The 27,578-nt window shown below is 39.8% G+C and overlaps 1 protein-coding gene across 1 annotated transcript in view; it reads left to right on the forward strand.

The window, feature by feature from the left end:
• LOC132158477 (band 4.1-like protein 4B) overlaps nucleotides 1-27,578 on the forward strand; it is a 37,761-nt gene that overhangs the window by 1,714 nt on the left and 8,469 nt on the right. The window contains exons 2-18 of the mRNA XM_059567910.1: nucleotides 5,467-5,571; nucleotides 5,844-5,886; nucleotides 6,501-6,579; nucleotides 9,394-9,438; nucleotides 9,918-9,970; nucleotides 10,097-10,217; nucleotides 11,603-11,690; nucleotides 18,873-18,961; nucleotides 19,074-19,143; nucleotides 20,327-20,496; nucleotides 20,580-20,689; nucleotides 20,858-20,888; nucleotides 21,040-21,073; nucleotides 21,893-22,008; nucleotides 23,483-23,622; nucleotides 26,017-26,126; nucleotides 26,227-26,310. Of these exons, the coding sequence (XP_059423893.1) occupies nucleotides 5,467-5,571; nucleotides 5,844-5,886; nucleotides 6,501-6,579; nucleotides 9,394-9,438; nucleotides 9,918-9,970; nucleotides 10,097-10,217; nucleotides 11,603-11,690; nucleotides 18,873-18,961; nucleotides 19,074-19,143; nucleotides 20,327-20,496; nucleotides 20,580-20,689; nucleotides 20,858-20,888; nucleotides 21,040-21,073; nucleotides 21,893-22,008; nucleotides 23,483-23,622; nucleotides 26,017-26,126; nucleotides 26,227-26,310 (1,488 nt within the window). The remainder of the gene's footprint in view (nucleotides 1-5,466; nucleotides 5,572-5,843; nucleotides 5,887-6,500; nucleotides 6,580-9,393; nucleotides 9,439-9,917; nucleotides 9,971-10,096; nucleotides 10,218-11,602; nucleotides 11,691-18,872; nucleotides 18,962-19,073; nucleotides 19,144-20,326; nucleotides 20,497-20,579; nucleotides 20,690-20,857; nucleotides 20,889-21,039; nucleotides 21,074-21,892; nucleotides 22,009-23,482; nucleotides 23,623-26,016; nucleotides 26,127-26,226; nucleotides 26,311-27,578) is intronic.

Here is a 27,578-nt window from a genome sequence, read left to right on the forward strand (position 1 = left end):
AATTTACAAATAACTGAACATTATCACATCGTCTTTTTAAGAACTGAATTATCTAGACAATTAACGAGTGTGTAAATGTAAATACATGTAGAATACGCACATCTGTGTACTGTATAAGCTATTACGTTATTTCAGAATTTGTATGGTATGCTAAAGCTGACATCAACGCTCCTCATAATTGCAATCGAGTGCTTAAGTGACTACCCATTAAAAGTTAGGATAGCGAGTTCTAGACCAAAAACAATGGCTGCATCTAAAATGACATACACTCTGAGTAGATTAAAAATGTAAATTCTATATAGTATGAATGTAATCCTAACAATACCACCAGACTAACGTAAAAGTTCTCAGCTCTGCGTTTGTATACTTGCCCAAATACAATTCTGGCTTTGCCGCCCCCTATCAAAGTGTTCTGTAATCAATCGGCTCTAACTCACTCCACGTTTTTTTATTTCCTTATTGGTGAGAGAAACCCATTGAGCGATCATGAAGCAAAAGAAAACACGGATGCTCCTACTGTCAAAATCTGTTCTTCAGGAAAAATCTGCTTCCACACCACTCTGGTCTAGAATCCCTGAACATAGACTAATGGAAATTATACAAAAGTGTGTCAAAGAATATCAGCACTCTTGGAACGCCTCTGGGCCAATCAAATTAGACTACTAGAACGATTACACAATTATATTTAAAGTTGAATATTTCCTTTTTTTCAATACAAGCCCTGTAAACACCTGAAGCTTGTGGCGCACAAGACAATATTATTGTTTTATATTTCAAAGACACAGTTTTGCTGATTGTTGGTTTCTAAACATGGCTGTCATAGTCAGGCAATGTTATGCCGTTCAAGTCTAACCATGCCTAAGAATTTATAAAAAGACTTGTTTGTCAGTACCTCAGCATAACAAATTAGGGCTGCACAATTCATCAAATTTCTAATCGCGATTACAATTATGGATGTCACAATTACATAATCGTTTAAAGTCCACTTATGTTATTCTGCCTGCTTAAAATGCATTGTTTTCCTTCTACATGTTATCTTAAGGGTTTTCCCCATTATTTTAATTTTAGTTTTAATATAACATTATAATACCATTCATATTTTTATTTGAGGCTTAATCCTATGGAAAAGCACTAAAAGTTTTTCCAGTTAGTGTTTTCAGCTTGATATTTTTTTTTTAATAAAAATAAGGCATGCAGTTGCATCAAACAATGGTATACACATCATTCAATGTCAATTGTGATAATCGTAATTAATAATTTTTTTATTACAATTTCAAGGGAATAATCGACAATTATGATTTTTGTCATAATCGTGCAGCCCTATAACAAATCATGCATTCTTTTGATTTGACGATTACCAATGAGTTCCAACCATGGAACCTGATAACCAGTATAGTTTCAAAAGTTGATCAATTCAGTTCAATTCAACCTGAACAGCAGCAAGTATCAAAGAGAATAGCCCCCCCCCAGGGTGTGTCCCAAATCCAGCCACTCTCCTCTGTCACTTCAAGCTATTTTTGCTCCGGCCTTTGCTTTGTGTGCAACTTATATACAGAATGAGTGTGTGTTTTCATCTGTTTTTTAGATTAAGTCTGGGTGCCTTGTGGTACTCTTGTAAATGTCAAAATGTTAAGTCTTTATCAACACCAAATGTTAGCACAATAGACTAGTGCTTTCAATTGAAAGACAAGAAGTACATTGTCTATAAATCCTTCAAGTCATTGTATCATTGTATTGTAGTATTCAGTATGTTCAGGCAAAGCAGCTGGACTTCGTTTTACATTTTATATATATATTTTATTTTATTAATTTCACAGAAGTTTTAAGACTCTTAAGCCACACTTGTCACTTCATGACAAAATCAACTCAAACCAAGCGGAATTTAATCACACTTCTTTGGTAAAAAGTCTCAAAGTCATTAAACTAAATAGGTTAAATGTATACTGTTCAAAAGTTTGAAGTCAGTAGGATTTAATGTTTTTGAAAGAAGTCTCTTATTGCTCTCTAAAGCTGGCAAAAAAACAGTAAAAGAGTTCTATTGTTATATTAGTGTTTTTTTATTTGATGTTTCAAAATGTAATATATTCCTGTGCTGGCAAAGCAGCATTTTCAGCAACCATTACTCCAGCCTTCAGTGTCTCATGACCCTTCAGAAATCATTACATGCCGAGCTGATGCTGAAGAAACATTTCTTAATATTATCTCTGTTGTAAACAGTCTTGCTGCTTAATATTTTTGTGGAAATTGTGACATTTCTTTGAGGAATAGAGTTCGAACAGTTATTTGAAATGGAAAGCTTTTGTAACAATAGAAATGTCTTTACTCTCACTTGTGATAAATTTACAACATGCTTTGTTACAATAAATATTAATTTCTTTGAAAAATAAATAAAAATCTTACTGGCCCCCAAATTTTGAATGGTAGTACAACTGAGAAAATGGCTTAGAAAATTGGAGGCCACTTATATTAGCAGCTTATTTAATATTGTCTTTGGGGAATATTGTCAGGGAATACTCATCGTCCATCATCCTCATGCTCAACAAGGAGTTCTTGCCATTTCCATGGCCTATTCTGATCATGTGCTCAGTCCTTTGCCTCACAATATTCTCCAACCAACAAAAGAAATCAGTCAAGCTCCGTAAAATGGAACCAATCAATAGCTAAATTCCAAATTCTTTGCATGCCCTGAGCATTTTTTATCTCAGTGGAATGTCGGCCTTGAAAATAAATGGACCATCACTCAGCTGCGATTATCTCCAAAATAGTTTATGGAGTTATTTCTTTGTGTGTCCTTTTGTGGTCCCCCTCATGTAGACCCTGCATGAAATAGAAAATACAGACTTTTAAACTCTCTTTGGCCTTTGAAGGTGCTCTGGGATTGTTATTATCCATCAAATGGCTTTTCAATAAGACTAGGTTTTAGTTAAAGCTGTTAACTTTTTTTACATTTATGTCAGAGGTCGCACGCCTCTGGAGCAACTAGGGGTTAAGTGTCTTGCTCAGGGACACATTGGTGTCTCACAGTGGATTCGAACCCGGGTCTCTCACACCAAAGACATGTGTCTTATCCACTGCGCTAGCACCACCCATGTGCTAACATTTTTAATGTGGCTGACACTCCCTCTGAGTTAAAACAAACCAATATCCTGGAGTAATTTATTTACTCAAACAGTACACTGACTGAACTGCTGTGAAGAGAGAACTAAAGATGAACACCGAGCCAAGCCAGATAACGAACAAATAATTGACTCGTTCGCGGAAAAGAACCAAACTTCCCACCACTACTGGTGATCCGAAAACCGATGCAACTGGTTCTTGACTCGAGAACTCGCTCACAACAGACACGGAAAAGAAGACAATGCTGAATAAATTTGTAGTTTTTGCTATTTTTGGAACAAAATGTATTTTTGATGCTTCAAAAAATTCTAACTCTGATGTCACATGGACTACTTTGATGACGTTTTTATTACCTTTCTGGACAGGGACAGTATACCGTACATACATTTTCAATGGAGGGACAGGAAGCTCTCGGACTAAATCTAAAATATCTTAAACTGTGTTCCGAAGATTAACGGAGGTCTTACGCGTTTGGAACGACATGAGGGTGAGTTATTAATGACATAATTTAGATTTTTGGGTGAACTATCCCTCTAAAATAACCGCGTCATCTGCAGGTCTAAACTTGGCAGAGAGAGAGAAAGTGCACAGAACTGGAAAGGCTTGAATAAAGCTTTTGATAAAAATACTAGAGGATATAGCGCTGAAAGATATTTACCATAAATGACACTGATCGCTTGTCATGTGATCCGCTCTGCTGTTTTGACGCGCTGTTCACTTAAAATGGTGCTGTGTTACAGCTCGCAGTCTACATGGATGCTGGGGTGTGGATGTGGTCCTCCTTTTGAATATCAGTTATATAAGTATTTAAAGATAAAAGTCCATGAGTCCTTTTCCTCGAGCAGAGACAAGTCTGGATTATTTTCAAGTCGAGTCTGAGTCAAGTCTGAAGTCTATAAAAATGCTACTTGAGTCCAAGTCACCAACTCGAGAGCCCATCTCTGGCCCTACGTGAAAAATGAATTGCCCCCTCCTGTTAAATCAAGAAAGAACTGTGATTAACCACATTATTTTAGAAAGCTGAGTTAATTTTCACTTGCCAAATTTAGGCCTGATTACTGCCAGACCTGTTGAATTAAGAAATCACTTAAATACAACCTGTCTGACAAAGTGAAGCATGCTTAAAGAGCAACACATCATGCTGCAATCTAAAGAAATTCAAAAACAGTTGAGAAACATTACATTTGGTGTAAAACCAACACTTTTCACTGCATTTAATAAAAAGAACATCAAACCAACAGTCAAACGTGGTGGTGGTAGTGTGATGGTCTGGGGCTGCTTTGCAGCTTCAGGACCTGGATGACTTGCCATAACTGATGGAACCATGAATTCTTCACTCGATCAGAAAATCCTGAAGGAGAACGTCTGGCCATCCGTTTGTGACCTCAAGCTCAAGTGCACTTGGGTTATGCAGCAGGACAATGATCCAAAACAGACCAGCAAGTTCATCTCTGAATGGCTCAAGAAAAAAAAATTAAGGTCTTTGAGTGGCCAAGTCAAAGTGCGGACATAAATCCAATTGAGATGCTGCGGCATGACCTTAAACAGTCCATTCATGCTCGAAATATCCAATGTGGCTAAAACAATTCTGCTAAGAAAAGTGGGCCAAAATTCCTCCACAACGATGTGAAAGACTCATTGCTAGTTATCGCAAACATTTGATTGCAGTTGTTGCTGCCAAGGGTGGCACAACCAGTTATTAGATTTAGGGGACAATTACTTTTTCATGTAATGCAAGGCAGGTATAGACAGCTTTTTTTCCCTTAATAAATGAAATCATTATTTCAAAACTGCATTTTGTATTTACTTGGGTTATCTTTGTGTAATTAAAATTAGTTTGATCTTAAACATTCAAGTGTGAAAAATATGCAAAAAAAAAAAACAGGAAGGGGCAAAACCCTTTTCACAACACTGTATATACGTGTGTGTGTGTGTGTGTGTGTGTATATATATTTGTGTATATACATCTCATTTAAAAGGAACAATTTGTAAATTGTATTTATTTTATCTGTTTATTCTTGACTATATTTTCATTGTATGTAACTTGATTAAACATAAAAAAGATGTTTCTTCTGATTGAAAGAAAAACATCAAAAGACTAAAATTAATTGAAAATAATTCTGAGATATTTTAAGCTATATCCCTCAGCTGTAGCGAGTGCATATGAAAATCAATGTAGCATGTGCATCACTCTGCCTAATCAAGGCCATCAAGCCCTGCAGGCACACTGGAGCAACTTCCTGCCGACGACGTGCTCCACAGGTGTCCCCTTAAACTGTCACAAGATCACTGTGTAGCGCTAAGCTTGCCACATGCAGTGATTAATCTGTACTTTTAAATGTGTTTCAGAAACACTCAAAGGGACAGGATCTGTTTGATCAGATTATGTATCATTTGGATCTGGTGGAGGCTGATTACTTTGGTCTGCAGTTCATGGACCCAGAGCAGGTTGCGGTGAGTGTCACTTAATGTGCGTTCGTATACGTGTGTGTGTGGCAGTGACCTGTTTTTCTATAAACTGCAGCTCTTAGACCAGAAATGAGAAATGGAGAGTGTCGATGTGAAACAGCCACTCAAAATCAATCAGAACAAAAGGATTTTTTTATCAGCACTCAGACTAATAACAAACTCTTTGTCTTGTTTCCTCTCCTTCCCTCCCACTGTCTCCCCCAATCCTCCCATGCTGTTTTCTGCTCTCTTGTTCTTCACATTTCCTTATGTTTCAGCAATGGTTGGATGCAGCCAAGCCCATAAAAAAGCAGATTAGACGTGAGTAGTCTCACACACATACACACACCCTAATACAAGTAGTTATTGTGGAGTTTTTTATTCGGCTGGTCACAGATGGCTGATGACCTTGGGCTCATGATCTACTGTTGCCTTAGTGACTAGTTACAAGCGTCTATGAGTGAATACTATGGGTGTGACTAGAGCTAATCCCAATATATGCTGTGCAAGACATACCCCACACAGTTGTTAGATGGAACAAGTGGGAGATGGAAATAGCATCAATATAATTTGATTTCTGCACTGATTTAAAATATTTCAGACTATGCAACTTGTGTGCAATTCAAAAAGGAGTAAAATAAGACCATTGATTCAGTCTCTCTGGTGGTTTTTCTATATTATAGTGTAACTGCAGTGCTACCCTTCAGAATGGTGCATGCTTTATAACACTTTTAAAAGCCGTTGAGTCACACTGAATCAACATTAGCTGACTTGTCTCTATGACAACAATCTTTCATAACCTTCAAAGAGAGCTTCTTGTCCTTTTTCATTTAAAGTTTATGTACAAATTTCATAGTCACTGACATTGGGTGTCTGACATTGGGGGTCTGTTCCGGTGTGCACATACTCTTATTTGTAAAATCTCTTTGTTGTAGATGGACCTCAATACAGATTGTTTTTCAGGGTTAAATTCTATTCTTCAGAGCCCAATAACCTCCACGAAGAGTTCACCAGGTAAACAGCAGTAGTAGTCATACATGCCTAACTGTCTTGTAAAGCTCTTTAATGTATCAAACTTTTTTAAGGATTAATTCACCCAAAAAGGAAATTGTCATCATAAATCTGACCTACTTTTCTATGTGAAACACAGAAGATGTTTGCATGTTTTTAAACAATATCCTGGTCTCCACAAGTTGATGAAAACTGCAGCTATAAAGCTCCAAAATGGAAAAAGGTGCTATAAAAATATAAAAAATGTAGTCCGTATGGTTAATGCACTATACTGTTTTCTGAAGTGATGTAAAGTTAAAATAGCATATAGCTTCAGAAGACTGACATACTCCTGAGGGTGAGTATTTATTTAGTTTTTTTTAATTTTGGGTGAATTATTCTTTAAATGTTTTAGAGATGCATGATATATCAGCCATCGTCAAATGCTTACTTAAGAGTTCATCTTTAAAAACACTTTAATTTAACAATACTATAAACTTAGCAAATCTCAAAATAAAATCTCAAAATTGTCTTATTGTATATTATATTGTGGTGCCTAAATTCATTTAAAAATGTATGGGTATATTTATTTATTTTATTCTGTTTATTTTTATATATATTGGCCAGATTTTATTAGTTCATCCTACACGGTGCCTATTGAAAGTACCCTGCATTATGTTGTTACATTTTTTTATGTAGCTGCCTTATGTTAAAATGCTTTAAATTACCCCCCCCCCCTCCCCAGTCTACACTCCATACATCATAATAGCAAAGGAAAAAACAGGTTTTTAACATTTTTGCTAATTTGTAAAAAAAATTATAAAACTTAAATGATTCCATTGCATAAGTATTCATACCCTTAACTGGGATAGTTGAAATTTAGCTCCAGAGCATTCATATTGCTTGTAGATGTTACTACAATTTGAGTTAAGTTAACATGTGGCAAATTCAATTGAATGGGTGTGATTTGAAAAGGCTTGTCTTAATGTCTGAACAGCTGAAAATGCATATCATAGCAAAAGCCAAGCCCTGAGGTCAAAAACTGTCTGTAGAGCTCAGAAAGAGGATTGCATCTATTAAAGGGATTTTAATGTGACACTCTGTACCTTATTCAAATCATCACACAGCTGTTACAGTTGTATCATTCAAATTGTAACACATCAAGCCACACATCTGAGGAAGAGTTCAGAAAAATGTTGCTGTATTGAAGGTTCACAGAAGCACGTAGTCTCCGCTACTCTTAGTGGAAGAAGTGTGAACCAGGAGTCTTCCTAGAGCTGGCCTCCTAGCCAAATTGAGCAATTGATGGAGAAGGGCCTTGTCTAGACTGGTGACCAAGAACCTGATGGTCACTCTAGTTGAGTTCCATGATCATGTGTGGAGATCGGAGAAACCTACAGAAGGACAAACATCACTGCAACACTCCACCGATCTGGACTTTAGAATAGAATAGAATGATCTTTTATTGCCAGGCAAGTTTACACATACAAGGAATTTGTTTTCGTGACAGAAGCTTCCACAGTGTAACAGAATGACAGTAACAGGAGAAAAAGATAGAAGTAAATAAGGAATAAAATTATACAAATTGACAGTTGTATGTACAGGTATATTATGTGCAAATTGAGACTAAGTATGTGTGTTAGATAAATGAGTCTATAAGTGTATAAATAGTGTTTGTTCCATCTGAATGACTTTCTCCTTAAGTCCACGGTCATCTCCACAGTTTTGGGAGTGTTGAGCTCCAGTTTGTTAAGACTGCACCAGACAGCCAGCTCTTTAACCTCCTGCCTGTAAGTCTTGAATGAGGCCGATGAGTGTAGTGTCGTCTGCAAACTAGAGGGGTCTTTAGATGTGCAGTCGTCAGTGTAGAGGGAGAAGAGCAGTGGAGAGAGAACACAGCGCTGAGGAGCTCCAGTGCTGATCGTATTAGATCCACTGACAGACGGAGGTGGGCATGGAGAGCTGAGTTAGTTTGGGCAGGAGGAGGTTTGTAATGATAGTGTTTCAATAATGCTTTAATAATGCTTTATGCTCCTCAATGAAGATAATTTGCAGAAAGCACCTAGAGAACTCTCAGACTGTGAGAAACAAGATTCTCTGGTCAGATGAACCTCAATTCCAAGCATCATATTTGAAGGAAACCAGGCACTGCTCATCTCCTGCAGAGCAGCCTCCCAAAAGTAAAGTGTGCTGGTAGCAGTCTCATGCCGTGGGGCTGTTTTTCAGCAACAGGGACTGAGGGACTCGTCAGAGCAGAAGGAAAGCTCAGTGCAGCAGAATATAGAAATAGCCTTAATGAAAACACATTCCAGAGCATTCAGAAGCTCAGACTGAGAAGAAGGTTCACCTTCCAATAGGACAGTGACCCTAATCACACAGCAAGAGTAGCTTATAGACAACTCTGTGAATGTCCTTGAGTGGCCCAGCCAGAGCCTGGGCTTGAACCCAATCAGATATGTTTGGAGAAACCTGAAAATGTGCGTCGGCCCCCAAATGCTAATGAGCAAAGCTTGTCACATCATACACAACAAATTTAAAGCTGTAAAGGTGCTTCAACTAAGTACTGAGTTAAGGGTATGAATACTTATTCAATGTACTTACAGTATTTCAGATTTTTTATTTTTAATATGTTTTTGAATTGGTGCCGATTCTGTTTTTGCTTTGTCATTATGGTGTGTGGAGTGTAGCTTGACGTGAAAAAAAAAAAGTAGTTTAACATAAGGCAGCAACATAAGACAAAAAATTAAGGGGTGGGAATACTTTTGCAAGGCACTGTATGTATGGTAAAATATTTGCACTATGATATGACATTTATGTTTATGTAAACATTTTTTGAAGGTATCTCTTCGTACTGCAGCTTAGACAAGACATACTGTCCGGCAAGTAAGAAATTACCCATATCTCACAGACAGACACATACAAACATGCACACGCAGTGGAAAAAGAGAGAGAGCCTTTCATATCCTTCTTTTTGCCCTGTGTCACACCTCTGACCCTCCCTCTGTTACGTGCACACACAGTAAGGCAGGGTTTCTACCGGGGTCCAATAAAAGTGCTTGTTTCATTGTGTATAATCTGGGTCTGGTCTCCTGGGTGCTGCTCTGCTCCTTTTTAATAAAAGAAACTCAGATGAGAACCAACACACAGCTTCTAATTTAAGAGCAAAGATACGCTCCGACACACTTTCCCACACAGGGGGCACACACTTTCTTACATAAACCCGGGGTCTCATCATCTCACATTTTACAAAAGTGTTTGATAACTATGTTGTTGAATGCTTTGAAAGTTGCCTTTTGTAAGTCACAAACACATTTACTTGCTGTTTTAAGGGTCATTAAGACCTTGCCTTCTTCCCTGAGCAGGTTAAAATGTCCATATGATGTGGCTGTGGAGCTCGGGGCTTATTGCTTACAAAGTGAGTTCTATGTGTTTTATGGGCAGTTTGGATTTTTTTTTTTCATGTATTTGCATATTTACAGCAGATTTTTGCCTTTTCATTTCCATTTGTATTCTATTTCCTTTCTATTTCACGTGTTAATAGGTGAACTTGGGGATTGTGATCCATTAGAACACTCTATAGCTTTGGTATCAGAGTTTCGCTTTTCACCCAAACAGACGGAGATAATGGAGGCAGACATCTACCGCAAATGGGTTGAGTGCAGGTATTTCTTATTCCCAATCTTAAAAATAAAGATTTCAAAAGGGGGGTTTCCTCTGATGTTAAAAGCATTGATGCCAGTAAAGAACCTGCATTTTTTGTGTATGTGTACTAGTGTACAGTTTGGCAGCTAACAGTACTGTATGTCCTGAGATATAAGTTGACAAACTATGTAACTTGAATAATCATAGCCAATCGGAACACATTTGGAACCAGATTTACTAAACAGGACAAATTAGCATTACAGTGCAATTCCATAAAAGCTCAGATGGAAGGGGAAAATTCTGTGGGTGATTTACTGACACAACATCTCATTTCCATAATGACCAACGCAATCTACCAAGAGCAGCGCAAATTACTGCCTGATTTCTGTGTGCATTAAATAATGCTGCAAATAACAGTGAATAGACGAGCGGAAATCTTAGTAAATCGCGTTACATGATTAATTTAAATACTTTCCTCCCATAAATTTAACGATCGAAAGGGAAACGCCTACAAATGCATATTCAATAGGGTGAGTCGCAAAAATAACTGTCCAAGCCTTTTCGGTGCTAATTTCCCACTGTGTGTCTTTAGTGAATCCTGACGGTAGTTTTTAATGCCAAATGAGGGTTTGCTCTGGCACAAGCTGATAGTAAATCTGATATAAAAGCATTTAATCACTGAGCAAGCGATCAAAAAAATGTAATTTCACAATCTTGTTAGGACAGAAAGTAAGATTAACAGAGATTTATTGCTTGATGCTTTGTCACATTGCATCCTTAGAATGACTGAAGTGTCCGATTTAGTTTCAATTAGATTTGGACACTTTCATTTGCTAGTGATAATCACACTTGAACTGTTTACATGCATTTAACTTGAACTGAAAACTCGGTCTCCCTGTGGTTTTAATTAAATCCTCAGCTCTGCATTTGACCCTGTTTTAAGAGCAATCATCAAAGTCAGTGTGCTACTGTACAAGTACGTGCTTAGCTGCAGATCATTCCCTACAGATGAGCTGTTGCATTTGTTAAATGGGTCTTGATTGTTTGTTGATCTTGGAAATGAAATTAGAAATTGTATAACTTTATAGACCTGGGGGTTGAAAATATTCAGTGCAAGACGAAAATAAAGGCTTGAATTGAATTCTTGCAGATTCTGTCAGCCAATGTAACGATTTGAGAACAGAGCAGAGGTATAATGTGAGAGGATTTCCGGAGGTTAATAACAAATGCAGCAAGACTTTGGATGCGCTTGATGGGACATATAGTAAATGCTGTCAGGCTGTACAAGAGGGAGTTGCTGTAGCCAGGCTATGAAATGACGGGGCACTGGACAGATTTGAATGATGAATTATGATGTTCATTTCTGCTCATAAATTTGAATGTTCACCAGTACGTCTCTCTACAGGGGAATGAGTCCTTCTCAAGCTGAGCTGAATTTCCTGAATAAGTGCAAGTGGCTGGAGATGTATGGAGTAGACATGCACTTTGTAAAGGTGAGATCACTCCCTTTAGTTAATATACATCCTTCCAGTACTTGAATTTCAAGGATTGCAGTTCTAAGAGTGTATTCAAATCCTTGGTTTCATTTTTATTTTTTATCTTCACCCCGTTGTACCTTCACAATAGGAGAATTAATCTCCATAAGAGCTCTTTAATAATTCTGTACTTTACAAAGACAATATGAGACCATATAATACCTGCATTACATCATTTTATATCAGTACTATACCTACTTAAAAGCTGCATTTGTGTGACGATTTAATAAGATCGTCAGATCTCCCTCTTTCCTTGATGGGAGGATTACTGTTACGATGAATATAATGCCCTGGCTTCTTTATCCACTACAGATGATATCTATCTTATTGCCAAATAAAAGAATTACAGAATGGTTTAGCTCATTTATATGGAATAAGCGGAAGCCAAGACAAAATTTTCAAAACTGCAACTCTCCGGTTCTTTGGGGCACTGCAATGAGCCAAATGTCAGAAAACACCAGTTGGCCTGTCAGCTCTGATTCATAGCCGAATGGCTCAAAGAGGACCTAAATCTATTTGGCTTGATTTAGAGGCTTAACAGTTACCTTGCCCTCTACAAAATCTGTTATCTGAAGGTAATTAAAGTTAAGTAAAGAGAAAATTCTGATTAATTACTCGCCCTCATGTTGTTCCAAACCTGTAAAGACCTTCGTTCATTTTCAGGACACAAATTAAGATATTTTTGATGAAACCTGAGAGCTCTTTGACCCTCTAGACAGTAGGGCTGCCCAATAAATCGCATGCGATATTTAATGCATATCTTGTCAGTAAAGCTGGTTCTGTAATCAGCGGTAAATCTCAATCACGTGCATGCTTTCACATGGAGCAGCATTAACTACACAGAGCCATTGTTCACTGACAAGCTGCACAAAACCATAATCGTATTTTTATCATGATCTAATGTGTAACTTGTATGTGAACTGAAGCTTTACCTCAAGTTTGGACTCCATAGGATTTTATTTATGTTTAAGTAATATTTTGAGTTTTGGTATGTTATGTATTTATGTGCACCCCCCCCCCCCTTTCTCTTCTTTCTGTCTTTTCTTTTCTATTAAATTGTAAAAGATTGGCATTGTTTGTTGGTTGGTTTGGTTATGTTTACATAATAAGTGGTTGAAATGTTGATAAAGAGATGCAATTAAAAGTACCGATGGGTTACTTAACGTAATCCCGGGTTCTTTGATAACAGAGTGAGGTGTTTCACTATGGGAATCGCTTTGGGCGTGACCAACTACGGAAGCTCCTATGCCACCACGTCTGTCTTTGACCCCTACGAAGTCATTCAGAGAGATTTCTTCCCGTTCCTATGCAAGGAGGGAAGTGTTGGTGAAACACCTCACTCTGTTATCAAAGAACCCGGGATTACGTTAAAGTAACCCATCGTTCTTTTCTAACTTCGCTCGATGTTTCACTATGGGAGATATAGACCACTCCCGGATTGCAACGTACACTATACCAATCATATGAGACTCGACGTGCTGGCTCCTAACACTGTATGAGCTAAGGATGGCTCAGACACATTCAGTCTATAAAATCGCACAAAAGTGTGTGGTGTGGCCCAGCTTGCTGCCGCACAGATCTCCTGGACCGAAACGCCCCTAAGTAAGGCCCATGACGTCGCCATGCCCCTAGTGGAGTGGGCCCTTAAGCCCTCGGGAGGTTGGGAACCTCTGCATTCATATCATAAGGAAATAGCCTCTACAATCCAATGGGACAGTCGCTGACGTGACAATGGCTTCCCTTTGTGAGGAGTAGCCCATGACACAAACAGCTGATCATTTTTCCTGAAACCTGCTGTCCTTTCTACGTACACACGAAGTGCCCATACAGGACACAAGGCATTCAACCTCCTATCCTCCGGAGAAGAGAACGGAGGAGGGTGAAAAGCTGCAAGATCCGTAATCTGACATCTATATGACGAATCCACTACTTTAGGTATGAAAGCAGGGTTAGGCTGAAAGGAAACCCTTGTCAACCCTGTAGAAAACTGCAGACAAGACGGGCTGACCGACAGCGCCTGTAAGTCACTCACCCTCTTAGCTGACACCAGCGCTAACAGTAGTGCTGTCTTAAGAGAGAGAAGCTTTAACCCTATAGTTTCCAACGGCTCAAAAGGGTGTTGAGAAAGGGCCTCTAAGACTGTAGACAAATCCCACAATGGGACCATTCGCCTGGCCACTGGCCTCTTACGTCGTGCCCCCTTCATAAATCGACTTATTAAAGGGTGCTGACCTGCTGTCTTGTCACCAAACCCCACATGACAAGCAGATATAGCCGCTAAGTATACCTTTATCGTAGAAAAAGCTTTTCCTTTATCTAACAGATCCTGCAGGAAACATAATATGTCCCTCACTGAACATTGAAAAGGGACAATATGACTCCGTCCACACCATTCTTCAAAGACTCGCCATTTATTACTATACAGTGAACGAGTGGAAGAGGCTCTTGCACTCTGTATAGTGTGTATGACTGATGGGGGCAGGCCTGCTGCATTTAAATTCCACCTCTCACGGGCCAGGCCCAGAGAGCTATCCTGTCTGGGTGAGGATGGTAGATTTCCCCCCCCCGCTTGAGACAGGAGGTCCCTCTGGGGAGGGAGGGGCCACGGCTGACCCGATAGTAGTTGAACTATCTCGGCCACCCAAGGTCTGGATGGCCAACGCGGGGCTACCAGTATCAGTGACAATCCCATTTCCCTCACTCTGGCTAGAGTGGGTGAAATCAGGCTCAGAGGGGGAAATGCATACAGCAGAACATTTGGCCATGGGTGGGCTAAAGCATCCACACCCAACGGTGCATTTCCGTCTGCCAGAGAGAAGTACAGAGGACATTGAGCGTTTTCCTGGGGACAATCCGCCCCCCTGTTCAATATCCCTGGAACATGGGTTGCCCTGATGGATAAAAGCCTTATGTCGAACCACACAATCAGCTCTTTTGCCAGCTGGTGCAGCTGAAGAGAGCGTGTGCCTCCCTGTCGGTTGATATAAGCAACCACTGTGGAATTGTCTGTTTTCACTAAAACATGCTGACCCCTGATGAAGCTCAGAAAATGTTTCAGCGCTAGAAACACTGCCAATAATTCCAAGTAATTTATGTGTTTGTGAATCAGCTGAGGAGACCAAACGCCGTTCACAGCTCTGCCCATCAGCGTCGCTCCCCAGCCCTTTAATGATGCATCCATCGTCATAGTGACTCTTGACGACACTGCCCCCAAGGGAATCCCTGATCTGAGGGTCGCGGGGCTTTCCCAATGTCTGAGCGCTCTGACGCACGCATAAGTCACTCTCACCTGTCGGCTGAGATGACGCCGAGAACACAGACGCAGACGCGCGACCCAGCGCTGAAAGTCTCTCATTATTAGTAGTCCCAGCCGTACTACAGATATCACTGAAGCCATTAAACCCAGCATTCATAGGCACAGTCTGAACGGGACAATTTTCCCCATCTGAAAACGGGAGAGACACTGAGTGAATGACGCGATCCTCCTCTCTGTCAGAGTGACTCGATACGAGAGGGAGTTTAAACTGAGCCCTAGATATTCTGTGTGCTGAGCTGGCTCTGAGCGGCTCTTTTCCATGTTTATTCTGAATCCCAAGCTGTCGAGATGCAATAACACCATGTCTGCGTCTTTGATTGCTTGCTCTTTTGACGAGGCGCATATCAGATAATCGTCTATGTACGACAGTATTCTTATCCCCTTGTTTCTCAATGGGAAAAGTGCTGCTTTCACACATTTGCTGAATACTCTTGGCGCTAGAGACAGACCAAAGGGCATCGTCTGAAATTCGTAAGCAGTGCCTCGAAATGCAAACCTGAGATACTTCCTGTGAGACGGGTAAACATCTATGTGAAAATACGCGTCTGACAGGTCGACCGTCACAAACCAGTCGTTCTGGCGGATGGATCGACAAAGTGTTTTGTGTGTCAACATTTTGAATGAATATTTCCGTAGGTGCTTGTTTAACACACATAGATCTAGAATTGGGCGCAGAGATGTGCTCCCCTTCTTTGGGATCACAAAGTAACGGGAATAAAAGCCCTGACAGCTCACTTCCTTTGGCACTACTCTGATGGCTCGTTTGTCTAAAAGAGTGTCTATCTCGGCCGTCAGGACGCAAGCTGATTCTCCCTCGGCCACTGAGGCTATTATACCATTGAATCTGGGTGGTTTCATGGCAAATTGAAGCCTGTATCCCCGTGAAATCGTGTTTACAACCCACGGATGAGCTGCGCATGTGCGCCAGCTGAGTATGCGAGCCGAGAGAGGTCCCCTGTATACTTCCCCAACGCAGGCGCGCTTTGATGACGTCATTACCATCTCCGCGCTGACCCCTTCTTGAGACGCGTGGGCTCCCTCCAGCGGAGAGGCTAGGGATACACATCCCAATGTTTGGATTTTTTTGCAATCTATCGCCCTCGGCTGTCTGCCTGGCTGCGATAGTGAAATATTTATTGTGTTTAATGAGTTGGGGGAGCCTATCGCCCTCAGCCTGTGGCCTGGATGCGATAATGCATTTTTTATTAAACATTCCCCTGAACTGATGGGCGTTTGAAAACCCAGAGTGAGTGCTTGGTGACACTGGAGAACATTTTGAACTTGATTGCTTATTGCTGGAGCCCTTACTGAACTGAGAACAACAGGGCTGGACCTCCTTTTTCTCTTTGCGGGCGGAGAGAGAAGTGAAGGGGAACATTCGCGTGTCAGGTCGCACGCTTTTTCTTCCGATCCTCGGGGTGGGCGGTTTCTCGCCGCCGCGGCCGCAAATGAATGTTTCCCCCAGGGTCCGGAGCCATCAGATCTCAGACGATAGCCAGATTGTTGTCCGCTGGGAGGCGATCTCACACTTCTAGCTCCCGTCTGTCTCCCTCTCGCCGCAGCGGCTGCTGCAAAGCCTTGCCGTGCTGGCTGAGAGGGTGGTCGCGGTGTTTGTTTGCGCGGTAAACAGAGGTTAAAAGCCTCGTCCTCCTGTTTCCTGAGGGTGCTGGTTTCTCTCATTTTCTCGAGAGCTGGTCCGAAAAGGCCTTTAGTTGGGTCGAACGCAGCGTCCATCACCTCAGCTTTTTGAGCGTCGCTTAATCCAGACAGGTTCAGCCATAACGCTTTCTCACCTGAAACGGCCAAGCCCATAACACGGCCACAGCCCTGAACAGCGCCACGAGAAGAGCGGAGAATCAGGTCGTTTACCACACATATCTCCTCCCAGAGAGCTGGGTTCGGCACTCCCGTATCTAATTGTCGCCCCATCTCCTCCAAAATCTCCGCCTGGTACGCTGACAGTAAAGTCACCGCGTTCAGCGAGCACACTGACTGCGCCGCATACTTGTACATCCTCTGATAGACTGACGCGGTCAGACGCTCCATTTTGTTCGGCAGTGAAATTTGGGAAGAGGCAGAAATAGATCGGCGATTCGGATGGAGGTGATAGGCCACTGAAGACTCTATCGCTGGGGGTCCGGCCAGCCCCAGCTCTCCCATCCCTTGGATCTCAAGTTTAGAGCATCCCTTGGTCGGGAGTTTGCTCTTAAAGGGGCTACCCCAATGGCGGGACATCTCCTTCATGCACGCCGGCACGGCGGGTAGGAGTTGTCTCGTTGTGGTTTGAGCAGGCGGAAGCCTTTTACCGTCATAAAGGTCCCTCTCTGCTCCTTCTGAATCCTGGGCCGCAGGCCACGCTAGCCCCAGTTTAGCCGCGGCTCGCTTGCATACCTCGTGCAGGTTACTGTCTGCCTGAGAGCCAGCGTCAGTCGCGCTAGGAGGTCTCGACTGCTGGACGGGGAAGAGAGCGTTGTCTTCTCTTCTTCGTCCATGTCCAAGTCGAGGAGGTCAGAGTTAGCATCGCCCTCTGCGTCCTCATCTCCAGGCTCCTCCTCCTCGTGTGCGAGAAGGCCATCGAACAGAGGAGGCATATCCGGGGATTCGGCTTGCATCATCTCAGCCCAGCTCGTCGTGGTAGCTCGCTGATGATCGTTAGCCTTAGTTTTCGCGATGGCTCCAGTCAGACATGGGTCATGCTGGCTAGCCACCGCCACTCTCAGCCTTCTCTCTAAAATTTTAACCGGCAATGACGCACAGTGAACGCACGTTTGTGGGTCCGCAAGCGACGTTTGAGCGTGCTTAGCGCACATGCACACGATGCACATGGGATGGGGATCCCTGCCCGAGATGGTTGCTCCACATGATGATGGACATGGGCGGGGTGCGGGTTCCTTCTTCGACTCATTCCCTTTGGCGGGGGTAATGACTGTCGACATGATGGCTGGAGAGAGAAGGAGTGATTCGAAGACTCGTCACAACACGTTAGTCCGATTGATGGTTCACAGGGTAGTTAGCCCTTTTCACGGCCCGCCCTGACGCGTAAAGCCTACGGTGGCTTGACACCACTGAAAATCCTACCGTCGTGATAACACGCGATATTCCGAACAGAATAGCTCGCCTTGACGCGGACACTATTCAGTGTGACAGTCAACACAGTCCCAATACAATCCACTGATGTCGCGTTCGGTGGCGAAAACCAATGACGGCCCGCCTGTTGAACAGTTAAGCGAAATCAGCGACAAGGTCGGACGTGCTGAGAGAGCTTGTAGTCCATCACGGGAAGAAAGCGAGAATGACTTCGTAGGGGTCGACCTGAGTAATATAGGTGGGGGCGGAGCCTGATCTCAGGTCGACCTGTCTGTCAAAGACAGACGTGGTGGCATAGGAGCTTCCGTAGTTGGTCACGCCCAAAGCGATTCCCATAGTGAAACACCGAGCGAAGTTAGAAAAAGAACTGTAATATCAGGAGGGACATTACCATTTTAAATGTTTTGGAAAAAAAAAAAAAAAAAAAAAAGAAATTAATATTTTTATTCCGCATGGATGCATTAAATTGATCAAAAGTGACAGTTGATGTTAAAAATATTTCTATTTCCAATAAATTTCTCAAAAATCCTGCAAAACTGTATCATGACTTCCACCCAGTATTAAGCAGTCTTCTACAATAAATAAGCATAAAAGCATTGTCAAAAACATAAAAAAAATTATTATAATAATCACACTCACCCCAAACCTTTGAACAGTAGTGTATTGTACCTGTTCAGTAAAACGTGTGTAATGTACTTGTGGGACTGCTGTGTAAAATGCTCTATGCTGACATGCAGGGACGGGATGGAGGAGAATATGCTCTGGGACTCACACCAACCGGAATCCTTGTTTTTGAGGGATCCAGTAAAATTGGTCTCTTCTTTTGGTAGGATCCACATATACACTCTAGTTGTTCTGACCAGTAGCTGACCTTTGACTTTTCAGTCATGGCTGATATTTTCCATCTCAACATTCTTTACGTAAATGTTTCCATTCAGGCCTAAAATAACCCGTCTTGACTTCAGGAAGAACCGACTGACATTAGTAGTTGTGGAGGATGATGAGAAGGTAAGTTTTACATACACAAAATTGCACTGGCTTATCTGTGCTTACATTGTAGACATTCCTCTATACCAGGGGCTTTAAGCCTTGCTTGATAAGCTGATAAAATAATCACTATTGCTGTGATGTCATACTTGTACAATATATTTTAATTTTGCTTAATACATTTTAATGTGGGATAAACAATTGAGTATTTTGCTGAAATATGGCTTTGTTCATGCTGACTTCATATTTTACTTGAATTTTCACAAATCATTTTTAAAGGGTTAGTTCACCCAAAAATGAAATTTACTCATGCTCAAGGCATCCTATGTGTATGACTATATTTTTTCAAACAAATCCAATCAGAGTTGTATTAAAAATTGTCCTGGCATTTTCTAAGCTTTATAATGGGAGTAGTTGGGTGTTTTTGTCAGTCCAACAGTCCAAAAGAAGTCCAATAAAACTCCTTCCATAATAAAAAGTGCGTCAAACAGCTCTGGGGGTGAATAAAGGCCTCCTGTAGTCGTAATCGATGCATTTTTGTAAGAAAAATATCCACATTCAAAACAGTTCTCTCTAGCTTTTGCTAACTGTCATAAGTGCAAGTTGTTCTGAGCGGATGATGTAGGATGTATGCGTACCGCATGTGCCGGTGAAAAGTGACGAACGTGGAAGCGTAGAGGAGAGAGCAAAACAAACACCGGTCACACGAATTAAAAGTACAAAACGAGGATTTGTAAAGAAATATATTTGGAGGATTTCGTTTTTGATTTTTAAATATGGATATTTTTTACAAATGCATCAATTTGCTACAGGAGGCCTTTATTCAACCACCGGAGCTGTGTGAGGCACTTTTTATTATAGATGGATCCACTTTTTTGGACTTCTTTTGGAATGTTGAACAAAAACACCTGCCCACTGCTATTATAAAGCTCGGGAGATCCAGGACACTTTTTTTTTGTATAACTCCGATTGGATTCTTCTGAAAGAAGAAAGTCATATACACCCAGGAGGTCTTAAAGATGAGTAAATCATAGGCTAATTTAACTCTTTAAATGATTCATTCATAATTAATTTAAAATAATTTTAATATTACAATCTAATAGTAAAGCATAAAAAAATGACTTCATAATTTGGAAAAATCCTGTGCTCTATCTATATTTTGAAGTGCTTTAAAACGTAAGCGCCTGTATGTTTGTGGGTGCAGGGCCGAGAGCAGGAGCACACATTTGTGTTTCAGCTTTCGAGTTCTTGGGAGTGTAAGCACTTATGGAAGTGTGCAGTCGAGAGTCACGCCTTCTTCCGGCTCAGACAGCCAACCCACAACAACAGAAGCCGCAGTGACTTCACACGCCTCGGCTCACGGTTCAGATTCAGGTACAGTACATATCCATACACCTAATCTGGCAACATATTTACACTGTCGCCTTTTTTAAGTGTCATGTTGTTTGTTATTACAGTGGAAGGACTGAATATCAGGCCACACGTAGTGGTAAAGTCAGGAGAGCAAGCACTTTTGAGAGAAGACCAAGTAAAAGATATCCATCACGAGCCCAGTCTATGGTCAAGAGTATGTCTGTGTGCCATATGCAATATTTCCTTTCAATAATCAACCTAATGCATTTCTGACATCTTAATCTATGTGTCTGCCACTGACTCTAAAGCCTTTAAATGCTGCTTTAACTTAAGTGCCACGTCACATATGTCATATTTATATAATAGCTTTTGTCTTCCACAGCCATAACTCCAGCAAAACATCCACATTTAAGGTAAAGCCACACACACAATTATGAGTATTCAGATATAAAAACATGTTTTTTAATGCTTATTTCATTATTTTTGTTTTGCTTGTGTAATGAAAAATTATTCTATTGTACTGGTTGTGACTGAGTAATGAAAGATTCTCTTTCCATTCTGTAGTGCACAGACCAGCCCCGAGCCAAGCTTATCACCGGTACTCTTTAAATATACTTCATACTTTATGTGATTATTTTAGGAAGAATTACATGTGAGGATTTAGTAGCTTTTACTTTTGACTGGGATCCAAAAATTATTTTTTTTTTTACATTGTTTAAGGGCTGCCTAAATATTAATTGAATACTTTTTTTTATCATTATTATTTAATATATATTTTTATGGTTTAAGTTTTATAAAAGATAGGTTGGAAATTGATTGTTTTATTATTTTAGACTGTGTAACAGTAGTAAATGTTGATTGTAAGTCAAAGTTTTCTTAATCTATTGTGAAATATTTTTTTGAGATTTTTTTGGCTCCTTCACAAGGCAAACATCATATCCGGAAGCCCTTTGCGAAATTTTTTTAAAACTAATAGGAGATGAAAGAAAAAGTTATGTATTTCGGTGCTTTTAGTATCGACTTCCCCCAAGAAACTTTGCATTAACACGCTTTGCATTATAGTTTTTAACAAAAAAATTATAATAATCACAAAAATTTGCAATCAAATGCAAAGGGAAACGTTAAGGTTTTTTCAAAGAGAAAACTAAAGTTTTGCAGGAAATTGTTCTCAAAATACTTCAAATAACATTTTTCCTCCCATCACATTTTTTTCTCATCAACATAGTCCCATAGAAAACCTGAGTCGTATGACTCATTTCAATCTCCAAATAACATTCTGACAAAAAACTAAAAGATTTTTATGAGCAAAGCATAATGAGATGTTTTTTTCTGATATTTAGCTGAAAAAATTCTTAATGCTGAAGTAGCTAGCAAGAGACTTCACTCACATGAATCATATTTTACTGCTTCCCTCCAGTATAAGCACAACATTCCAACTGGACAGGATCCCTGGCAAAGATCACATCTGCCTAGTCTAACCCCTCCCCTATACGTACAGCCTATGGAACTGGGACATGTTCCGCCACCACACAGGTATACATTTTTATCTACCGAAACTGAAAGATAAAACCTATGCCAATCTTCCAGTTTCTGTTAAAAATATCACACAATGTAGGCCGATCTCATCTGTGTTTCACCTGCATGTGCATATGTGTCTGATTTAGACCCTCTAATGTGGAAAGACCCCCTGCGAGCAGTGGTGGGTTTGGTGAGACCAGTTTGGTTGAGCGCAGTGGCAGGAGTGTGTCGATCATGCACAGAGACAAACTTATGACTGCGCTGTGAGCATGTGAAAGAGTGTTTGGATGAGCCACTCACCTTAGTACAAGAGACCGCTGAACGCTCGCATCCAGTCACAGTGTGTCATCCATCTGCATCATCACACCTGCAGGAGTCTCATCCATTGCTTGTGATCATCCATCATGTGAAATGTCGCAACAGACTGAATGCATCCTGAAATGACAAACATATTCAGCATATGTAGACCTTGACGTCTGACTCTGACAATGTTTATAGCTTTTAGAGTTTTACATGATTTACGATCAAATTTAGAACTAGAAAATTATCTGAAAGACGATGCCAGCAATGGATATGTAACTGCTGCTGTTGTGGTTTTACATTCTATAGCAAGGTTGCTCAGTTTAGTTCCAATGCTACTCTTAACACATCTCTCCAAGCTGTTAAGAATTATGGACAAGTGTGCAAGCACCTCCAAAAGCCAGACTGAGCACCATTGTTCTAGATTATAGCATATTTTATCATTTTAGTTCATAGATTTGTGCATATTATGTCTAAATGTTTAAGTGCAAATCACTTATATAATATCATGCCAAGCACTTCACTGTTTACAAACCCTGCTTTACTTAATTTAAATTCACACTGAAAGTACAAGTGACAGCAGTTCTATATGTGCAAATAATCATTACGTATATTTGCTGAAGTGTTAAGTTAGAAACCTTTGTGTTTGGCCATTGAAATCTGTTCAATCAGCAAGGGACGTGGCTTTTAATGATTACGGACTGCAGCAATGAGACCTGCCTTAATAAATGTGTTGTTTACACTAATCGACCCTTGACATTTGCTTCTCATTTCTGTATTAACATTTGCACTGTTCCATTTTCTGTTTAATAACACCATTTGCATAAACAGTTGTTGTTTTTGGTCCAGCCACTGAAATTACTTTCATAAGCACTCTGTTATTATATTGGAAAGCTGTGTGTGCATGTTTCTACATGTAATTTTACCGTGGTTATTCATAACATGCTACTTAAAAATAATTCAATATATATAAGTACCAGTTCAGGTTTGCATTGGTCTTATGCTGGTGCTAACTGTGTTGTGAATGTATAGGATCAATAAAGATGACATATGCCATTCTGGTGCATGTATGAATGAACATGAGAGCCTCTTTTGTTCTCTGAATCTTTACGTCATACAGACCAAAAATAATGTGGAGCTGTCATATGTACCATTGTACTCTTTGTCATTGTTGTGCATTGTTTTATAGTTTCCCTTTGAGCACTGCAGACACCCGGAGGTTTAGTGTGGAAGAGAACGAAGCTCCTCTTTCTGGAAAGATCTATCGCTGCTACCATCGGCATGGATACGAAAAACAGGAAGCATTGTGCCTCACAACAGTTAAACCTAGTGAGTCCAGAGTCTGACTATAGCTACTTGATTTAATATGGGTGCAGCTTTTTGCTAAATAAGAGATTATATATACATATATATATATATATTTTTTTTTTTTTAAACATTTTTAAGACATGTATATTGTAAAATATTTTGTTTATATTTTCTCCACCAATGCAGAAATCCTTGTTGCACACATCTCTGAACAACTCGCGCTAGCGATTCCTGTCTTTGAACGAGTCAAGTCGGTTAAGTAAATGATTTAATGACTCGCTCACTTGTTGCCACCTGTAGGCCTATCAACTTAACCTGCAGATGGGGATCACTAAAAATTCTTGTGGCACTGATACCATTGTGGGCAGCTGACATATAGTTGTGCTACGGGTGTCCCGAGTTCAAATCCCACCTTGAGGACTTTTCCCAATTCTGCCCCCCTCTCTCTCCCACTTCGCTTCCTGTCACTTCTACACTCTCCTGTACTAATAAAGTAAATAAATAAAAAATGCCTTTAAAAAAATTCTGGCAAGGAAAATTTATTTATATAGCACATTTCATACACAATGGTAATTAAAAGTGCTTTACATAAAAGAAAAAAAATCACAAAAATAAAACAAGGAATTTTAAAACTTTGAATTTAAAAATGATTTAAAATTAGTTTAAAAGGTTTAACATTTATTTAATACTGTTAAGAATAGAAAATGATTATACATAAAATATAATGCAATCAGTTCGGACATTGCACAGTGCTCGTTCAATAAATGCACAGCTAAACAGATGAGTTTTGAGTCTGCATTTAAATGTGACTAATGTTTTAGCACATCTGATCTCTTCTGGAAGCTGATTCCAACTGCGGGCGGAATAATAACTAAAAGCAGACTCCCCTTGTTTTGTGTGAACCCTTAGTATTTTTAACTGACTCTATCCTAATGATCTGAGTGGTCTGTTAGGTTTATATTCAGTGAGCATATCTGCTATGTATTTAGGTCCTAGGCCAGGGATAGCCAACTCCGGTCCTGGAGGGCCACTATCCTGCAGAGTTTAGCTTCAGCCCTCATAAAAACTCACCTGCCTGTATCTATCTAGCAATCCCGAAAACACTGATTGCCTTGTTTAGGTGTGTTTAATTAGGGTTGGAGCTAAACTCTGCAGGGCAGTGGCCCTCCAGGACTGGAGTTGCCTATCCCTGTCCTAGGCCATTGAGTGATTTATAAACGAGTAAAACTACATTTTAAAATCAATCCTAAATGTAACTGGAAGCCAGTGTAAGGACCTGAGGACTGGGGTGATATGCTCAGATTTTCTGGTTCTAGTCAGAATTCTGGCAGCAGCGTTCTGGATGAGCTGCAGCTGTCTAGTCTTCTTAAGAAGGCTGGTGAGGAGCCCATTACAATAGTCCACCCTGCTGGTGATAAAGGCATGAACAAGTTTCTCCAAGTCTTGACTGAAAACAAAATCTAATTCTTGCAATGTTTTTTAGATGATAGTATGCTGATTTAGTTACTGCTTTGACATGACTACTGAAACTAAGGTCTGTCTCCATAATCACACCAAGTCTGCTGACTTGATTTATAGTTGTTAGACTCCTAGAGTCAAGGTATGCATTCACCTTGAGAACTTCATCTTTGTTTCCAAATGCAATGACTTCAGTTTTTTCCATGTTTCCATGTTTTCCATGTTCCATGTTTTTTCATGTTCAATGTTCCATTATTTGACTTAGTGGGAGCATATACAGGCTAAACAAGAGCGGTGCAAGAATTGACCCTTGTGAGACTCCGTCATGGACGTCCACTTGGACTTATGCTTATTCAGCATGAATAACTAGCTGAATAACAAAACAAACATTAACAACCAATCAGAATTTGTTGTTGATGCTAATATAGTTATAGACTAGTTATCAATCTTGGTGTGATAGGGCCTTCACCCTTTCTCAACAGATTCTTATTAGCTGTCATGTTTTTATCATTTATCAGCTGAAAAAAAAACCTTCTTAGAGTGATTCCAATATCTGGTGTGGACCCCTATTCTCATAGAATTTGAACAACTTCTAAAACGTAATTGTTATTGTTATAGTGATCTTGGTGTGAACGACTCTTTAATGTCTTTATAATGGCATGCCATGCACTTTATAAAGATCCAAGATAACACTTCATGTTCTAAAGTTACAATTTACAAGAACTTTATAATGAGCTGAACAATTCCATGTTGGTAAACAATTGAACACTTGGGAAGTACTTCTATCCCTCACAGCCTTGTTTTCATTCCTGTCAAAAATTAAACATGCTGCTACCCTCACTAAGATCTTTTGGACTGCACTCCGGGAATACCGCTCTGCCAATCACATTTGAGGAGTGAAACTACCTTGTAAAATTCAGAATAAGTATGCTGATGAAGTATGTTTGTTTACATCAGAAGCTTGGGTCATGCCTCCTGGGCTCCCGGATGAGTTGGATCGAGCTCTACAGAACCAGCTAGAAGCAGAACCTGCAGCCTGGCCAGCCCTCCACATCAATATAGACATGGTCAGTAATGGAGATCACAGCCACCTGGAACAAACAGAAAATATTTTTATGGCTCGTTTATTCCATATGAATAAGAATTCAATTCCCTTTGTCACTACAGGCAGAAGAAAAACCACTTTCCGAGAAAAGTCTTCCTTCCTCCCCTGCGGTTTTACAGGAACAGCTCAAAAGCAACATTTCAAAAGTAACTGCACACACTGAAAGACTGCATGAACATGACACTCTATTCATAAAAGCTGATGCAAAGTTTACTTATTTATATATCTGCATCTAAAGTGACTGAAAAAAAACAGGTCATTCCAGATTTAAAGTTGCGATGAAATGGAAGTAGCAACATCTTTTCTACTCACCCTGAAGTCATCCTAGGTGTATATGACTTTATTCTTTCATACGAATCCAGTCGGAGTTATATAAAAAACTATCTTTGATCTTTCAAGCTGTTTGATGCCACTCAGTGGTAGGGCTGTGTATCGGCAAAAATCTGGCAATACGATATGTATCACAATACAAGGGGTTGCAACACGATATATTGCGATACACTGCGATACTGTAAGCAAGGCAATATGTTGGGATATGTGTTATTTTAAAAATAGGATATATTTTTAGGAAAGCTGTCATTAAGAACACACCACCATATGCAAACCTTAGCAATAAATAAATAAAACAATTTAAACTTTGCGTGTGTAAGTGAAGGTTACTCCACGACTCGCCATCACTTTCACTCACATGTGCAAAGGGGTGATTCTCACGAAATCGTAGTTTCAAAGATTTCATATATGACATTTAAAAAAAATTTGTATCAACAAATTTTCTTTTTAAGCATTAAGAGCCAGGTCTGAAGTGTCGGTGACCATAAATGTAAAAAAGTTTTACTGACAATTTAACAACTTTTTGAACATATTTTCCAAAACGTCCTTAAAAATCTCATTACCGTAACACTCTGAAAAGGCCAGTGCCATGGGGAAAACGAATACATTTTTACAGTTTTAAAAATGGTTTATTAACAGTCATGCACAAATACTGGAAACTCTGAAATAAAATAAATTTTTATAATAATATTTTTATGTAATTTTCAATTATTTCTCTCATTACCGCAACACCTTCTGCATTTTGCAGCCAATTATTTTTTTTTTTCATTAAAAACTTAAATATTTTCAAAATGATGTGGCAAACCTGAAAGAACATAATGTATAGATTCTGCACATACATTTAAAAGCAGACTACTATTTTTCAATTTCTTAAATATAAAAAAAACACATGTTGTGGTAATGATACATAGGTTACGGAAATGAGGTTCATGATTTCGGTAATGATAATAGGCATATTAAGTATGTGGTATAGTCAAACAAATAATATTTAATGTAGAAAATAAATTAGATAATATTGGCATAAATTATTTTGCAGTGCTTCAAAACTAGATAACATAGGGTAAAAACATCAGGGGCCATTTTC

Source organism: Carassius carassius, chromosome 15 (genome assembly GCF_963082965.1).
Source record: "Carassius carassius chromosome 15, fCarCar2.1, whole genome shotgun sequence".
Lineage (NCBI taxonomy): Eukaryota > Metazoa > Chordata > Actinopteri > Cypriniformes > Cyprinidae > Carassius > Carassius carassius.